Genomic DNA, 19,300 nt, shown 5'->3' with positions numbered 1-19,300 from the left:
AAAGAAGAAAAAGTTAAGGCTTCTGTTGTTCATGGTAAACATTCAAAGGGCGAGAACAAAATACCTAAAGACTGTACCTTTTTATAAACCTGCTTGTTTATTGAGTCTGTGTCCTGCTCTTTGGGGGTAGTAAGATCTGTACGAAGGCTGAAACTTTGAAGATCATGACCCAGCTCTTTCAGTTTCCAGAGTTCCTCAGCTGCTGCATGCACCATACCTTCCACCTCTACTGCAGTATGAGGGACTGCCAAAGGCTCCTCACACGGCTTTGTTGGTACTTTCTGTGGTTCTACCTTGGGCAGCACTGCTGGCTCCTCAGCTTGCTTCTGCTGGACCTTACGGGAACTCAGGCCATAGTCCTCATCAAACCAGTCTTGATCATCTCCCAGCACACTCAGGAACTCTCGATTGAGCTCCAGCTCTGCCAGTCTCTTGGCAAGCTCTTCCTGACCACTGGCACCAAAAACTGGACTCTCCTGTGAATTAAGAGCCACAGAGTAAATATAAAAGCAGTGTCACACTGTTGTCTAACTCTGCTTACTTTCTTAAATGCTCTAGTGATGTAATTGGCAATATATACACAAATACTCAGAAAAATAATAGAGAGCCCACAACAAAATTACAAATGTTTTGATTCAAATAAAAAATGGTTTTTGGTTCAAATCAGTGGGGTTTCTACCACTCTTGATGAATACTTTCAGAGGGTTCCCACAGATCTTAAAAGACTGTGCATTCTGCCCACTGTCTGTCCTAATATTTAACTGTTTATGAAAGGCTGAGTGGTTTAAAACTGTTAATGTGGCATACAACTTTTCACTTCACTTACCAGCAGTCTCAGATCTAAATCAACAGCCTAAAAGCTTTTAGCAGGTGATGGCCATTTTAGTGACTGAGCAGTGCTCACACTGGTGAAACAGGCTGAAGCTTTCTGCGATGATAATATATAGAGATCAACGGCAAAGCAGACAGGTTTACTGGGATCTTCAGCAGAAAAGCCAAGTCCTGTATCTGTATCACTAATGGTTGTTCCGAGGAAGCTTGAACTTCCACTACTCATGATATATTATTTCAGTGGATAGAGCAGTCTGACACCTTAATGACCTCCACAGCAATTAATTAAGTTTGAGCATGATTATTTCACATCAAGAATAGACAAGAGGTAAGTTTACAGTCTATTGTATTTTGCCATTTTTAGAATAAAAACGGAGGGTAAGGATTAAATACAAATTGAACATGTAAGCAGAATGCAACCTAAATTAAGTATTTTTCACTTTCATGTGCCAAAATGTGTCTTTCAGCCTGCAGGGCTACCAAAACGAGCCATGAACTGGGATACACAAGGACACACATGTAATACATATACATACAGGCAATCTCCACATCATCCAACAGAACTCGGGAGAAAACAAACTGGTGCCACACTGCATTCCTCAGATTTAATCATCATCAGTCAAACGAACAATCAACTCTTACAATCAGTGCAAGATGTCTGTTACTCACTGGTCTGGGACACATGTCTGGAGACGAAAGTTCTTCTCTTTCATCTTCCAAATCAGGACTCAGAAAAAAGTTATTTAGTCCATCAGGAACCTGCTTTTCTACTTGCTGAGATGGGGTACTGGATTCATCCTTCACATCACAGAGCTCCTGGTTGCTGAGCTGGATTTTCTCATTTCTGACCTTCTTTATCTGCTGTAACTGATTGACCGTGTCTTTCACAAAATCTCTCAGAAGACTGTCTGTCAGCAAGCTGACCTTTTCCAGTTGGTCTTTTGACTTTTCTTCCTCTCTAAGCGGTAGCCTAAGCTGGGCTTCTAACTGGTTCTTTTCTTTTGTCAGCAAATCCAGGAGTGGAGTTGCAGGCTTCTCCACAGCTCCAGGAGAGAGATCATCTAACTTTTCAGCACATTCTTCCCCCAGTGTCTTCTGCCTCTCCAGTTTTTCAGAAAGGAAATCTGAGATGTCATCCAACTGAACAGTAGAAATCTCACCCACATCACCAGAAATGAGAGGAGCAAGGCTGGCCTCCTCTTTTACACCATGTTTCAGATAATCCACCACTGACTGTTCTTGGTCGAGTGATTCAGTAGCTACAGAAATCTCTTTTATGCTGTTTGCTTTAGAAGATGATTCCTCATCAACCCTTTCCTCAGCTGAGGCTTCTGAAACAGCTCTGTCTGCAGGACCTTTGTCTTGGGAATAGTTCTCTGTTGCATCTCTGCTCTGGCTTTCATGCTCTTTGCCAGGTTTGGAACTTCCTCTGTCTTTCTGCTCAGCTTTGCATTGCTTCTCCAGTCTATCATCGAAGAACGAGTCCTCATCCTTATTTGTGTCTAAATGGCTATCAATACTTTCTGTAATGTGAGAGATTTTTTGAGGAGGAGCAAAAATACCATGCTTTTCTTTGCAATCAAAATATTTAACACCATCATAAGTTCCATTATTGTTCCCTTCAGGTTTATCCAACTCCACACCAGCCCAAAATCCTTTGGCAAAGTTAGTCAGACCTTTGAATCGCAATGTTCCAGGCTGGACTTTACTCACAAGTACTCTATCACCAACGCTGAAATTCGGCAAACCATCCATTTCTTCTGTGACCAAAACAGAGGCCCAGAGCGGTGATTCGGTAGGGGCCTTTTCTCGCTCCACATCTCTGCGTTCGGTATTTTTTATAAGTTCTGTTGGGGACTTAAGTTCTAACAACCTCTCTGAATGCATGCTGCCAGAGAGAGAGAGAGACCTGTCACTGAGGTATTCACTGATTTCACCATCACTGCCAAGGCTCGTCGATCTGCTTCTGCTGGTCTGTGTGTGCTGTGACTGCTCTGTCCGTGACTGAGCATCCCCGTTAGGAGAGAGAAGAGATGCTTCAAAGTCATCTTTGTAACATTCCCCAGGAAGTGTTTCTTCAAGGGAAGCTTGTTTTCTAGAAGAGAATCCTTCAAAATCTTCAAGGTATGATGGCTCCTTTGGGCTAGAGAGTTGTTCTGAAAGCAGATAACCTTTTTGCTCTGTTGATTTGCTCAGTTTACGAGAAGACTCCTCTACACTTGGGCCAGTTACAGCATCTTTATCTGCCAGTCTCTGTTCCAAGATTTCTTCTGTACCATGAAGACTTTCCACAGCCAAACCAAAGAGTTTCTTCTGAGGGTGTTTGTTGTCAGAACAGAGGACTTCCTCTGCAAGGATGTCCAGTGAGTTCTCCTGTTCTTTATCTAATGTCAGTAGGACATCAGAACTCTCTAAAGGCTTAACATGAGAACCTTCAGTCTTATATTCCTCAGACTTCATGTATTCCAAGTCTTCCTGTATCTCAGATTTATGACTGAAGACAGCCTCATCACCGGATGCTTTTACCGCACTGTTCGTTGACCCATGGGATATCCTGCTAACGTGTTTCTCGTCTTTGAAAAGAGATGATGATGAGACGTTATCTAAGGAATCACCAGATCCTGCTCCGGAACTCCTTGGTGACATTAAAACAGAGGAAGGTGTGCCAGAAAGTTCTTCTGCATGAACACCTGTCACAGCCGCCTTCTTGCTGCGCACAGACACAGATTTTTCAGTTTTCAATGACACAGCATCTTGAAGGGAAATAAAAAGTGAATTACAGGAGATAGTACAGTTTGCCCTGTTTTATTGAAAACCGCAACCATAGGCAACAAAATTAACATCAAGGTTTCTATGCTAAATGAAGATACAAACTGATGCCTTGGAAACATGTATTTCAAGCTGTCCTATGAACACGAGCAACATTCTTTCAGTTCCAGCGTTCTAATGCTTTCTTTCCAACTCTGTTCCTTGTACCAGTATTTCATAATGCCACACAATACTGAGCCCAAGGTAAGGGCTCTGTTCTTTGTTTGCAAGCCACAAGTACAACCAAGATTAAAATGGCAGATAATGATTAGATGATGAACAGCAAAACACTGAAAGGCATCTCAAAAAACTAAACCCCTACTCCTAAATTTCTCATTATCTTTGGTTTCCTTACTCTCCTCAAGTGATCAAGGAACAAAACAAAAGAAAGGGAAAAGGTTGTCACGTAATTATGGTTTCGCTCAAACCTCAGCAAGAATAAAACCAAATACCGCATAGACAGGAAACAGCAAAAGCAGAAGCCCACTAAATAAAAATAGTAAAAACCATGGCTGGACCATTAGGGTCCGCATGTTCTCTTAAAACCTCTTCTTGAGTCAAGAACAAAAAGATTAAAGAAGTTTAAAACAGTCAAAGTCTTCAAGATTTTCAGCTCTATAGATTCTTCCAGTCACATACCTGCATGCTCTGAAATGGATTCCAAAGATGCTCTGGATCGCTCTGATTCAGCCAGTGATTTCCAGTTTTTAGCTGTCTCAGACCTAAATTTGAAAAATCAAATTGCATTAGTCATGGTTACATCAGAGTGTGTTGTTTCGGTGTTTTTCTTTTAATAGATAAAAATGAAAATATAAATTTCTATAATTATAATACCACACCAATGACAACAAACAGTTTGCTTTGTCAACGCACTGTGACCTCAGAAAATAGGAACGAGGACAGAGAGGAGAGTTTGGCCAGTCCTGGAAAGTCATTTTTTAAAAGACTAATCAAACTTTAGCCTTCTTTGCAGACAAAAAAACCCAAAACACCAACTAACTTTTTTACTTGCATGCACTAAAATTGCACCATCTGCTGGAGAAACCAAAACACTTAAAAATACATTAGGAAGTGCAGAAATCAGTTGAATTCTCTACCTTTTAAAACCAAAGATCTAAATGAGATTTAAGTTGCAAAGATGAACACTTTGCCTCACACAGTGTGGCAGGCATAATGAGTGACCAAAATGGGAAAAAATTCCTTCAGGTCTGTAATCCATACAACCATTTGGCACAATTCTTGCACAACTGAAAATTATTGTTCAGGAGGAACTTGAAAATAGGACCTGACAGGCTGGGCAGGACCGAAGTGTGAGAGACGCATACGACTACAAGGACAGTACATCTTATCTGCTTTGGCTCCAACGAGTCCAGCAAATAGGTCAACAGGACACTGCCACTGTTCAGTGCTTTAAGGAAGAGCAGTTACCAGCTTTCCTTGCACTCATGGTTTCTGCTAAAATAGCATTCACCACAGTTTCAGAATAATCTCAAAAAGACGACAAAATCCCAGTTACCTATGAAGCGGTGGTGCCTTGATCTTAGGTTTTTCAGCAGTGGCTGAGGATAGCGTTTTAATCTGAGGTTTGGCTGTTGGCGATGCCTCCAGATCTTGGCTCAGCTCTGCTTCAGTCTTCTTGATAAACTCATCATACGACTGCACATGCAAAACAGTTATGGCTGTTAGTGTACTAAACCACAGCTACAACTCAGCAATCAAAACCGACTGAGTGAGCGAAGGATACACTTGGTTTCTCTGTAAAGCAGTCTATTTAACTCCCTAAAGCTCTACAGTTGCGAATCCTAGAAATGCTAATACTTCACTTTCTAAAACAAATTACACAAGCATCACTCTCTAATCCAAGCTAGGATACTAATGTGTATAAACATACATAAGCCCCAAAAATGCTGCTAGTAACTCATTCAAGATATAAATTTTAAAAGGGAACGGCGTTTTTGTCTCAAGGCTCTGGTTCATTATTGAAAACAGTTAAATAGCCAGAACACAGTCATATTTCTATCATAATAACGTCTTTCACAGTTGTTGACACAATATTCTGCCAACAACATCCATTCTAGAGCAATTTATCCAAGGCTAACAATCTTTTACTTCGCCCTTCTTCCAACTCTTCCTAACCTCCAGTTGTTTGATCAAACTGGCTTCCTGGGCCTTCAGTCTCTCCTTTTGTCTCTTTTTCTGTTCCTTTTTCAGCTGGTAAACCACAGATTTTCTTTTCCGTAGTTCATCCTTCAGGGCTCTGATCCGTCCTTCAATGTCACTTTGATCAGATGTGGTTTCTGCAAAAGTTTAGTTTTAGTCTTTGTAAGCTTGCACCTCACAAAACAGTTTTACACAAAGCCATAAACAGTCACTTAGTAAATACAAAGTACGGTCCAAGCAAAATATGAAAGAGTTTAATGACAACATGTTAATCTTAACATAAGATAACACTTAAAGTGGGATCTCAGATTCACAACGCTACTATATAACATACAAAAGTGTTGCATTTTACTACATTTAGAAGATAAAGGCTCTGATACAGTCACTTGTTACCAAACTTGTTCACATCAACCGCCCGTATTTGTGCTGACTCATTAACTGCTTATCATGTCAGCTGTTGCAGAAATTATTTTGTTCTGACATATTTAAAAATATGACAACTCAAAGATGCATGCCAAAAATGTACTGAAATATTTGTTTACAATCACAAGATACAGTTTCACACTACAGGGTACACTTCATTGATGAGAATTTCACTTGGAACAGTGGACTCCAAGAAGATTTTATGTTTCTGGTCTGTTTAGATTTTCTGCCACCTAGACTAAATACACCTATGAAACGGAGAGCTGACTGGTCAACAGTTGGAAGGAAAGTCAATTTGAAGAATGTAGAGATTTTCACTGTTGTCAGGCCTCAGGATGACAATGTATTCATGGTGAATGGGGGTAGTGTTGAGCTTAGACAACTAAATAATGTTGAGGACTACTCAATAATGGCTTACACAAAGTACAGTATACAGTGGTAGCTTATCCAAAGCTACTTGTTACATCTTTGCTCCAAGTTCTATTTTATAGATTCTCCTACAACGCCATTACCAACTGTAGTTATTTTCCACCTAACAATTTTTTTCTTAATCATTACCCTTAGTAATTTTAATAAATTCTCCTGCATTCCTCTCCATCCCCAGAACTCCCTGCAACCTCATCTTCCAGTCCTTCTGATGATTTTCTACCTCTTTTCCCTTGGGACACTGTCCTCAGATACTTTGATCCATTCTCTGCATGATAACCCCATTCTACCAGTAACTCTGCTTTCATTATTTCTGCTCTAAGAACCTCTTAGTCTCTCAGACCTCTCAGACTTTATAAAGAGATTGCCTCAGTGCCTCATTACTTATTCTTTTCCTCCCACCTGATTATGTCCTCTGGTTTTAAATGTATACCAACATAGTACAAAACAAGATCCCTGTCCTAGATTGGTGCTACCATAATTGAGTATCAAACACTCATCAAAATATTTATCTGACAGTCTTACTGGAGCTTCTCCCTGCAGCTGATGTCCCCCTTCCTCTTCTATAGCAGTAGCTGCAGCTCCTAAGAGAAGGATCTCGGCTGGTTTGCTTTTCTAACGCTCAAGATTACCTATAATGTCTTCTGGACCAAAAGGCTTGGATGCTCATAAATGCCAATTACTTTACTGAACATCCTAAAGAGTAAGTCACCAGTACTATTTGGTCAGCTAGCATGAACAGATGGACATTTCGCTAATCAATCTCATTTCTCAAGACAACAAACCACCATAATGAAGGATTTCATCATCAACAGCCAATAAATACAATCAAACTGCCATATTCTTCTTCCATTAACAACTGTTGTTAATCATTTGGAGACTTTTTTTAAAAAAAAATCAAACCCGACCCAGCACAAAGAATGGAATCTCACTTGCTAATCATGAGTACTTTATGATGCCACTGTAATTAACAACTCCTCCCGAATAGTAAGTGACCACTATGTAATTATAGCTTTTCTTGATCAACTCATAAGGGAAAGATCTGCACATGCTTTCATCTCTGACGATCTTGTCTACGCATGCATCGGATTGACATAGCAATGACTTCATTACTACTCAGCAGCTTTGAAGATTTGTCTCTTTACAATGGAACGATTTATTGTGAAACCAGCACCATCCTGATCGGCTTCTCACCTCTTATACCTTTCTTCAGCATTTGAAATCAAAGATTGCAAATGAACTTCTGTGAAATAAAGTGTTTGCATGATCTCTGTTGCCTGCTCTACTTTTCATAATGGCTTCTTTATGTGGTTGCTCAGGCAGAACTTGAAAATAACTTTATCAAGTTGCTGAATGCTTCAGTGTGTTGCAAACTGCTCTCCAGACAGAATCCAAATACAAATTACTCAGTGCAAATACCTAGGTGTTACATATTCATTTCTCTATCCAGCAGGAGAACAGCTGCCTCAAAATTACTGTTTCTATTGCACTTACATACATATTAAAAAAAAACCCAAACCCCAACATAAAAGATTAAGCTTCCTGCATCAAGCACCACAAAGACTGGATATGTATGCCACACCAGTTAAGTTATCCATCTACCACAAACAACAGCCAGCATATACAATAGAACCACCTAATTCTATTTCCACTAAAGACTTACTGATCATTTAGGGAATTAAAAAAAAAGCAAGAAAATGCTATCTCATTTGCTAGTAAGTGTGGAATACAAGACATTTTAGAGACTAATAGCACAGGAAGGTTCAAAACAGACTTCACAGTTTAACAGAGCTGATGCTGGTGACCCACTGAATGGTGTCTCAGGAAGTCCTGGAATCCACAAGACACTCACACTGCGAGAGCACACTAGGGAAAAGACTGCTCTGTACCAGTTCATTTCTAATATTCTCTCCCTCAGCATTTACTGGTAGCCAGCTTCAGATACTGAATAAAAGACCTGTGATAAAGAGTCCATACAGTAGACCTTGTATTTCATAGCTCAAAATGCAATCTTAGATCCTATTTTACTGCACCCCTCCTTCAAAAAAACCCCAACATATGTCCCGAAGTATCCAATCATTCTGCTCATGCCAATGCAGGTCCTCACTCATACTGCCATGATAACAGAGCTACACTGCTTCTGGACCAGGATGTATTCAGGAGGACGATACTGTTTGTATGCTGCTGAACCTTATTCTTTCTTACAACATGAGGGGTGGAGCAGTGTCACCTGTTAAAAGCACAGCTAACCTTGGTATTTTTAAATCCTAGGACCACCTTAACTATTGACTCTTATCTTCTTCATATCTGTCTGCAAGAATCTACATTGCTTTCTAAAAGAAGAGGTAATATATAGATCTTTTTACATTAAGATCTTCTTAAGCTGAAGTGATCAAATTACATCGCAGGAAAACACGTCACAGAATCTCAAACCTTGGCAACTGCCAGGAATTTCTGCCCATCTCCCCACATCTACATCTGCATTTCCAGTTTAGTCATTAAAACAAAAAAGCTCTAAAAAAACAATTTAAACCAAGCAGATATTACACTTACCTGACTGTGTCATAGATAAAGATTCATCAGACCAGTTGTGAGATATCTGATGAGACTTCACAGGTGAACGTAGCTGTCCTCCAGTTCTATGGCTGCCTTTGCTGGACTCTTGCTTTGATACAGATATGCTGCTTTTGGGAGGAGACTACAGGAGAAGAAAAGGACAAATAAGTAATTGCTTGTAAAGCTCAGTTTGAAAGCAGGAGATCATTGTCATCAGGAGCTAGTTACAAGGAAAGAACAGCATGACTAAGGAACATCTCATAAGCTGGATATTCTTAAGATATCCAGCTATCTTAAGAAGAATTTCATCTTAGTTTGCTAGACAATAGAACAAATATACCAAAAGCAGCAATAGCTGACTGCTTACTTCAAGACGAGATTTCAGTAAACTTGCTTAGGCTACTCTATTACCACTTAAGTGAACTGACATGGTTCTGACTCACAGGTGTTCAATACAGTTTATATGTAATCTTATTTGCCAACAACCACGGCAACAAGAACTCCTAGCAAATAAATCTGTGAAATCAAAAGGACTATTTCATGAAAGGGTATAAGACAACATTCTAAATCAGTAAAACAACACACCACTATTGTTCTGAGGCCAGGCCAAAAAAAAAAAAAAAAAATCTAAGTGCAAATATTCTTCCAAAATGCTGCTTTACTGCTTCAACATTATACCACAAACTTTTAACACACCTTGAACATAACTTCTGGTACATATTACACATTCTACCTCACTATCTTCTCAGCAACCTTTCCAATAAAGTATTTGTAATAAGTCTAGATGAGCAGTTCTTCACCCTGCAGACACTGTATTTTCTGTCACACTGAGCACAGGGCAAAGTTACTACGATAAAACTGAACAAAAATTATCAACCAAGCAGAAATAGCAGTTAGAACAGAACAGAACAACAAGGCAGCATTAGCTAGCAAGCAGACATAATTTGAAACCCAAAGGATTGTGCATGAGGTTACAGCTCTGCTTTCTATAGCTATGTTTTGGGATACATCACTTGCAAATAAAGCAAAGCGGAAAAACAGAGCATAGTTTCCATGGGCTCAAAGAATTTATACAATGGTATAAGTGGTAACAAGCTAGCCTACAGCTAATCCACAGTGGTAAACTGGGTCAGTATTCCACCACTTCGTACTGCATACCTATGTGACACATGCAAAACATTTTGCAAGACTACTCACAAGTTTAAAAATATCTAAAGTCCGTGCTGAAGCCATTTTTCCTCAAGAGTTCAAAGAACATATCTATCACACTATTCATAGTAATGTAAAATGGTATTGAAAACACAGAGAATAGTTTAATCTCTGCTTTGACAACTGGGAAGGCTACACTTACTCCTTCTCTGATAGCCTTTTACAAGTGTAAGAAAAAACCAAATAAATATATAGCATAAAAAGCTGACTCACAAGTTTTCCAGGTGAGGTAGAAGACTTGAACTCTTCAGAATAAACCATTTCTTCATTAGCTGTACTCTGATCTGGACTTTCTGGCTGTCCATGGCCCATAGTCTCTGATGGGACAGACTCAGCAGCTAGACTGCCAAGATCTTCTGGGATAGAGCTTTCACTGTTCAGATGAGAGCAAGAAGGCACCGGAGACTCTTCTTCACTAGCTGTTTCTGAGATAAAATAATGAGAGAAGAAAACAAAGTGCCTAAGAATTTGCACTGACTTACTACTTTATATGCAGACAGTAGTATCTCTGAAGGCGTGTAACTGCTACCAACACATGTCAAATTGATAAGTGTTATTTCACTTACCTAGACACTGAGGGTGGAATATTTAGCAAGAACAAGCATGTTTATCAGAGAACTAGGATTTAACACTGCCAAACATTCTTAGCGATTGCTGAATGTCTGAAATAAAGGATATTCTAACATTTTCCAGACAACACACTCCAAAAAGATTATTAGGGAAACCTGTCCTTCCAGTTGACCATACACCAGCAAGAGTCACTATTAGTCTGAAGAAGTCATGGAGGAGCATATAATCTGCAAGCCAGATCTTGAATTTAGAATTGATTGCTTCCTTTACAGTAGTTGTAGAAAACATTTCAATGTTATGATTTCATCATGAGTCTCTCAACTGGCAACAAGTAAAATAATAAGTTGGGTTTTCAATATTCCTGTTTACTAAATTCTGCAGGAGTCACAGCATTACTGAAGCAGCCATGGAGAACTATTCAGTATTTGAGCAAAGGCTGGGGAGAGGAACTTCTTCTGAAGCAGGGTTGTGCTCCAGTGCTTACTGGTAGATACAATTAATAGAAAGCAAGTGCATTTTCTCATCTGTTGGTGAGAATTCAACATTCATGCTGAATTTTTGTTCATTGGAACTTACTGAATCATGCATAAATTATCTTCAAAATGTCTTACAATGCCTAAAATCCACACGACTGTTTTCAGTAACAAGTATAATTAGGCATAATTCTGAATTCCCTTTGCACATTCAAAGGATGTGCTGCCTGCTTTCAGCAAAGTGGAGAAAAAAGGAAAATTGATTGTTTCTGGAACAATCCCTGAAGTTTCATTATTTTCTCCCACTGTAATCCAGTTCTCTGTGCTTCATGCTGAAAGTATGGCCCACTTAAGACAGAACAGTAAAAGCTGCAGCTCCCAACATCTGAGAAGTTATTCTTCCTCACAACAGCATCACTTACACATTGTAGCACACTTTAGCACAGTTGTGGATTTCAAACCATTATTGCATTAACAGAGGGAAGAAAAAAAACGCTTTTAATTTTTTGAAAACACAGACAAGGGGAAAGCAGCTCCTGGTGAGAGCCAACTTCACTAACAGGATAGACACTTGGAGCATTACAAGGGAAAATGGTTTTAACAGAGTAGTTTCAGAAGATGATTAGCAAAAGATTTTTGTTTTGAAAGACAGAAATACAGTTTAAATTTACATAGGAATGTCTGATGGGCCTATGCTGCACTGTTCACTTGAGAAGATATACAGCAGAGGAGGAATACACATTTAACTAAGGTATAAAATACGGCTAAAAGAACAAGGCAACAAAAGGTAGCCAAGAATGCAGAAGTTGAGATTCTAAGAGTGTCTGGAGAACGATCACCACCAAAACAACAAATAAAGAAGAAAGTGCAAACCAAAGCAACTGTTGTGTCAAATTATGCTTTACTCTTGTCACTTGTATCACTTCCCTCCTCTTCCTATTACCTTTGGGCTCAGTTCTCTGATCCCCCAAATCCTTCTTGGCTATTTTGGTTTTGAGCAGCTCTTTGTCCCAGGCAGCTAGAGCCTGTTTTTCTATTCGCCGTATTTCTGCTTCCTCTGCATCCAGGCGACGTTTCCACTCCAACAATTCTTCAGCATGTTGTCGACGCTGCATCAGCTTCTGTTCTCGCTTAGTTAGGAACCTGACAGAGAGCAGAAGACAATGGGAAAACAGCCAACCACACTCAAAGGTCCCAATACCCAGATGCTCTATTGCCACAATTCCCAGAATTACAGCTATTCAAATTGTTTTCTAGGAAAATAACCACACTAACTACTACCTCTTAAGACTTCTGATGTGCTGCTGAAAAAACATGCAAGCAGACAAGAGTTTTTCTTTGCAGTAAGCGAAGTCTACAACATACTGTAAACATGCTGCTCACATTTTTAAGGTCTTCAAAACCACTAAAAGTGCTAACTATTCACTAAAACGAACAGGACAAGTTCCCAATTTCAGGACATGAAAAGTACCTGTGGTGTCGAACCGGAACCCTCAAGAAAGCAGTGACTGTTTGAGAAATGAACCCTTCTTGCTAATCCCAATGACAGAAAAATTGTAACCCCACAGTTCTTTCCAAATACGTAATTATAAGAGAAGGTGAGTCTGTATTAATAGTTCTGAATTCCTGGAGCTTTCATCCTCTTCTCTTTAAGCATCAACTCTATGGATCGCCACACTCGTAACGTTAATCATGAGCTGACAACATCAAGAGAATAAGGGTGTAGGACTGTTTTTTCCCAGCTTACACATCTGGCTGCTAGTTCAAGAATAGGTAAAAAGTAAAGCTCATGCTTGAAAATTAGCAGATATTTTCTTTCTGACAAAGATTTCCTAGGTGATCCACAAAACATCAGAAATGAGGAAATTTTTATAGAACTTTGTATGTATGAACAGGTTTGTGTGCACAAACTAGTTCTCTTTGACAGCTCTTGAAAACAGCATCTCTGGTCTTATTTCTAAATATTGAAGTAACCAAGACCATAGCATTTAACCTTTAAGTTAGTAAATGAAAGCAAGTTCAACATCAGTTGCACACACTTCCTCTGACACACCAAGTCCAGAGAAGAGTGTGTATCAATTCATTCAACTCCTACACTGAAATTTTTAAGATGTCACAGAATCACTCTGTAGAAAATATATGGTTTGCCAGCTAGAGTGAGAGTTTGTCATTGGTACAAAAGGTGTGGTACCTAAAGGGCATTCTTCAAAGACTTGTGATATTTGCTTTGCAAATGCCTTTATAATTTGTATTTTTCAAGCCAAACAGCATCAAAGTTTTTAAGCTGCAAAGCAGATAATAATTTCATTTGTGCTTTTTAATCTCTCATGTTTCAAACCCCCCTTTTATTTACAGGGACTGGAATGACCAACTGGCTAATCTGCAGGTCTCGCCTCCTAAGGGACATTTTGCTCACTTAGCATTCATTCTGACCCCTGGAAGAGTGAGCTGGCAGTTGATCAGAAAGGTTAAGATTCAGATAAGTCCTTCTAAGACAGATTCAGATAAGGTGGACAAATTACGATATGAAGATAGAAGGTTCAAAAGTCAGTAAGACACCCCCACAGTCTTCTTTCCTATGGTCAAAACAAGAGCAGAGGAAAAACAGAAGCACCTCCGAGTCTCTGGAACATCTGCCACCTTCAAGCTGACAGATTCCATGACTTTGTGCACTACTTTATCACCTTCTATAGATGAACATCAAACATCACCATTCTTAGGCAAAACTGACAGATTAATATAATTAAGAAACTAGACTACCAACCATAATTGCATTACAAACATGACACAGACAGTCATGCTTATGTTATATCTTTCACCAGCACGATCAGATTTATCAACTCTTACTTTCAGACACATATCAGTTCCGATTATATTTTAGCAGGTCGTGTATTTGGAACTCATTATAGAGGTCATTATTACAATGACCTCAATGCAAAAGGCAACTTTTTCTTCTTCCTTCACCCACTGTTTGATTTCATCAGAATGTCTGGATCTTCACAGTTTATTGGATCTTGAGGGAGGCAAGTCCAGTTCAAAATAAAATGCAAGAGAAAGGCTGAAATAAACTGATTTCAAAGAGCAGCACTCCTCAAAAGCAGATGTCAAATGAATTAACCCAGAAGACCACAAATAGGAGAAAAAGTAACTAAATGACCATTAAATTAATCACCACATGAAGACTACTTAATAAGAAAGATTATGTCAGAAGAAGTGACGGGAGAGAAAGAGGGTTCCAATATTCAACCTATAGGAAGAGGAGGATTAAAGCAGCATGGCTAAAGATGCAGACACTTTTATAAGCCTGGGGTTTAAAAGGTCAGAGCCACAAGACAGCATACACGCTGCCTTAATATTTACTACAATCTAGAGGGTTCCAGTTGCAACACCAAGGGTACGTGTTTATCCTCAAAAGCAGGGGCACCTTCACAGAAAAAAAAAAAAAAAAGTAAAATGACATCTGGCATCTACGAAGCTGGAAATCTCAGGGAGCAAAGAGGAAGCAGCACAGACTACACCTGATTTCAAAGACTAACTATTTCTCTGGTGCTAACATCACACATTTTATCTGTGCATTCCAGATACTAACCCAGAAGCACTAACCCACTGCTCTAACCTGTACTTGTACATTTGTGACCAAGGCATACTGACTTTAAGCCCAAACCAGACAGTTTCAGCATCTATTCTGAAGTAGTGACCAGACAGCGGGAGCAAAGTGAACTGTCTGCCTGCTACTCGGAACCCTGTAGGAACAAGATTAGAATCACAGAATGGCTTGGGTTGGAAGGGACCTTGAAGATTATCTAGTCCAACCCCCCTGACATGGGCTAGGACACCTTTTACTAGGTCACATTGTTCGAAGCCCCATCCAGCCTGACCTCGAACACTACTATACTGTGGGGTATCCACAACTTCTCTGGGCAACCTGTTCCAGTGTCTCACCACCCTCATAATAATAATAAAAATTTTCTTCCTTATATTTAATCTAGAGCTACCCTCTTTTACTTTAAAACTTTTTACCCCTTGTCCTATCACTACAGGCCCTAGCAAAAAGTCTCTCTCCATTTTTCTTGTAGACCTGCTTGTGTATTGAAAAGCCTTAAATAATGTCTCCCTGGAGCCTTCTCTTCTCTAGGCTGAACAATACCAATCTTCTCAGCCTGTCCTCACAGGAGAGGTGTTCCCTCTGATCATTTTTGTGGCCTCCTCTGGACCTGCTCCAACAAGTCCATGTCGTTCTTATACTGGGGACCCCAGAACTGGACACAGTACTCCAGGTGGGGTCTCACCAGAGTAGAGGAGGAGCATCACCTCCCTCCACTTGCTTTTTATGGAACTCAGGATATGTTTGGCTTTCTGGGCTGCAAGTGCACGTTGCCAGCTCATATCCAATTTTTGTCCACCAGCATCCCCAAGTCCTTCTCTGCATGGCTGCTCCCAATCCATTCATCCCTGCCTGGACCAGATGCAGGACCTTGCACTTGGCCTTGCTGACCTTCATAAGGTTCACACTGGCCCACTCCTCAAGCCTGTCCAGGTCACTCTGGATGGCCTCCTGTCCCTCTAGCTAATCAACCGCACCACTCAGCTTGGTGTTGTCTGCAAATTTGCTGAGGGTGCACCCGATCCCACTGTTTATGTCATTAATAAAGATCTGGAGACAGTGAGCAAAGCGTCAAAAATTTTCACTGATGAACCACCTCTTGACTTTCTAGGACTGAACAGAGCATGCTCTATCAAAGAGTCATATCACTTGAGAAAGATGCAGTTACCTGACCAATTGGTTGTAGATATACAGCTGGAATTTGGGGTGGAGGTTGGGAAAACAGACACTGAGAGAGGCCCAGTGGTGAGACGTAAAGACAGAGAAGAAGTAGTGAACAGGAGAGCAGTGTCTACAAAATAAGGAGGAAGAGTTTAAAACTAAGATAGCAAAAAAGGCAGAAAGAATGAGAAAAGGATAGCATCTAGCAAAGAACTTTAAAATTAATTGCGTTTAACATTATATAGTTATTACACAACATCTGAAGTAGAAAAAACTATGCTGTTATGCAGAAGGTAATAGAACACATACACTTAAAACACTTCATTTTCTGTTAATTAAAGGCAAGCTACTTTCACACTGCTATGTTTTTCTTTAAATTTCAGAAGGAGTTTTATTACTTTGATGCAGACTTCCACATGCATTGGTTAACATATATCAACCTGATCTTTTTGTAACTCCTGCTATTCTGTTGATTGAGTATATTATTAGCATTAAATAGCATGCTGGTTTTGTCATATGAAGGACTTTGCTAGTCTGAAACTCTAAACACATTTGCATTCACCTGGCGAAACCTCAGTAAAATTACTTCTCCGAAGGTAAGCACCAGTGAAAGGGAAAAAAAAAAAAAAAGAGACTAAATAAAGTATTTTTAAAACAAGAGCAATTCCAGGAAAAGTTTGAGATATTCCTGCAATTTATCTTCTAGCTGCTATTTTGGGTTTGGGCTTTTTTTTTTTTTTTGCAACAAAGCACAGACTTGGTCTCAGAATACTCACGTATTGCCTCTTTCATTTGAAGTACTAACTGTAGAAAGATAAAGCCTATTGTAAATCTACATAAAGCTGTGCTTAAAATGGTATTTCCTAATGAATTACCATTTTAAGCTAATTCCTAATGAATTATCATATTTATAGAAAAATACCATGCTCCATATAGCTCTATCAACTACAGTGCAAGCTAAGAAGCATATTAAGGAAAAGCAAAAGAAAATAAGCATTTAATGAGTTCTTCTATTGCACAGATTATCATTAAAATTGCATATGCAAGGAAAGCAAGGGGAAAATGATTAGTTCTCTTTGACAGAGCATGCTCTTGTTCACATGCAGGCTACACAGACTCATCAATTAAAACAGAACTGTTCTGTCATTCCCCTTTTCGCAGAAGAGAAATATTAAAGCTGCCTCATAAGTAAGGAAGCCAAAGGATTTCCGCCTCGCTACGGAGTACAGCAAATCCAGCATAGCAGGCTTTCCCAATTCCTTCCTCTACTTCCTTTGTACTTTACTCATCATTCAGCTTCTTTCCTTTTGCCATAGCTCACAATCTGATTGATTCCCTTCAAATGGTAGCTTCCTGTGATTACACCCCAAACCAAATGTCTCACTCTATTACGTTAATGTTATTCCTATGTGTTTTACAAGTAAGTACATTAAAAAAAAAAAAAACAAGTCAGTACCAGTTTCCAATCTATAAGCACTGCTATCACTATCAAAATGCCTGCAAAAGGTGTGCAAAAGCTATGCAATTAGGAAGATCAAGTTCCAGAGCATAATTTATGTTTACACAAAATACTACTTCCTTCGCACATATATAGCAATCCAAGACAAAACCATAAACACAAAAATATATGACCACATACATTACATCACACACAATTTCCACTTGTTCCACCTAAAAGCAATTGTTTCAACTCCCATCCTGCTATCCACCTTTTGAAGAGTGTTCTCCAGGTCAGCAATATTTTGGGCTGATCTTTAAGGGTAGAACATACAAAGTATCTACTACTATCACTTGTAATAATAAGTACAATTATTTATAAACACATAATTCTTTCTGCAATCATAACTGTTGCTTAGAAAGGAAGGTACTTTGAAAAAATGAGGTTTCAAAAACAACATTGACAAAACCACTACCTGATAAAGAGTGGCAAAGGAATTCTTGAATATAAACATGTATTTCTCATCTCTTATAGTATTACTACTGTATCTCAAAATTCATAAGCTGTAACTTGGTTTTGTATCACCATTTGAAATTTTGTATGTTGAACCTCAGGTGAAAAAAGATAAAGATCCTCTTTTTAACAAAAAAATAGGATCAGAAGAAAAATCTTATTTTCTTGAAACCCTAGAAGTCAACATGGCCTGCAGAGCAGATCCTTTTCAAGTCCCCATCTTAAGCCATTTGCCAACCTCAAAACATACTCCAAGAAAGAGCTTGCTGCTACAATGATGGGGTGGTTTTCACACGACTTAGATTGTCAAGAGTTTAGTTTTGGAAATATGACACTTCAGAAACTTGAAATCATTTGTGATTCCAGCTGTTCAGTTTACCAGATTCTACCACAAGAGTCTGAATAACATAGCAATCAATTAAGCCTAGCACATGAAGACCATGTAACTAGAACACGTTTTTGGTTTTGTTTTTTTCCTACTTACACCAAATCCTTACTTACTACTGCTGGTTTTTTCTCTTCATCATATACAAATACATGCAAGTGGGGGAAAAAATGTGCTTCTCAAATGATTACAAGAAATACGGTGCTAAGGTGTCACACACAGCTTGCCCTTACAAATGGCAGTGCTTGCTTTTTGGTGTTTTATCCAGCTGTGTTAGAGTCTCAAGAGAAAAAACATTACAAAGATCATCCATATGGACTAAAATACAGTGACCTACCTTGGTTATAAGTTAAAAAAAAATATTTTTTTAAGAGAAGACTACTTGTGGTGACTGGCAGAGGCCAGACTTTTAATGGATTAGTCGCCAATAAGAATTTAAGGCTTCAAACTAATGAGCGCATGCTAGGAAAGCATTTGGGATGTTTAGTGCAGACAAATTAATTCCTACACTGAAAAAATGCAGAAACAATTTTTGACTCAAAACTATTTAACAGGTGAAATCAACAGACTCAGTCTTAGTTTTCAGACCCAGGAACTACACATATACTGCATTATTTCCTCTGAAGACTAACAATTGTTTTCAATCTTTTTCCAACCTGTGGACCACACAGGAGGAAAAGAAAGGTTTATTAACTTCCTGTCTTCTCAGTCACACACATACCACCTCCACTAATTAAGAAAAT

At 39.1% G+C, this 19,300-nt stretch overlaps 1 protein-coding gene across 4 annotated transcripts in view; it reads right to left on the bottom strand.

Annotated features, from left to right (window-relative positions):
• The window catches only part of CEP350 (centrosomal protein 350), a 67,192-nt gene that overhangs the window by 12,261 nt on the left and 35,631 nt on the right, over positions 1-19,300 (bottom strand). For 2 of the 4 annotated variants that reach the window (XM_086463442.1, XM_086463441.1), the window contains exons 27-35: positions 16,229-16,351; positions 12,400-12,599; positions 10,627-10,838; positions 9,202-9,346; positions 5,776-5,936; positions 5,156-5,295; positions 4,279-4,361; positions 1,501-3,584; positions 78-476 (exon numbers count right to left, since the gene is read on the bottom strand). In XM_086463442.1, coding sequence (XP_086319568.1) covers positions 78-476; positions 1,501-3,584; positions 4,279-4,361; positions 5,156-5,295; positions 5,776-5,936; positions 9,202-9,346; positions 10,627-10,838; positions 12,400-12,599; positions 16,229-16,351 — 3,547 coding nt within the window. The remainder of the gene's footprint in view (positions 1-77; positions 477-1,500; positions 3,585-4,278; positions 4,362-5,155; positions 5,296-5,775; positions 5,937-9,201; positions 9,347-10,626; positions 10,839-12,399; positions 12,600-16,228; positions 16,352-19,300) is intronic. The other 2 variants (XM_086463443.1, XM_086463444.1) reach the window with 1 other exon arrangement.

This window comes from Leptosomus discolor, chromosome 3, assembly GCF_034619465.1.
Source record: "Leptosomus discolor isolate bLepDis1 chromosome 3, bLepDis1.hap2, whole genome shotgun sequence".
Taxonomy (NCBI): Eukaryota; Metazoa; Chordata; class Aves; order Leptosomiformes; family Leptosomidae; genus Leptosomus; species Leptosomus discolor.
The sequence above is the reverse complement of the archived record's forward strand: the minus strand, read 5'-3'. Positions and strand labels throughout refer to the sequence as shown.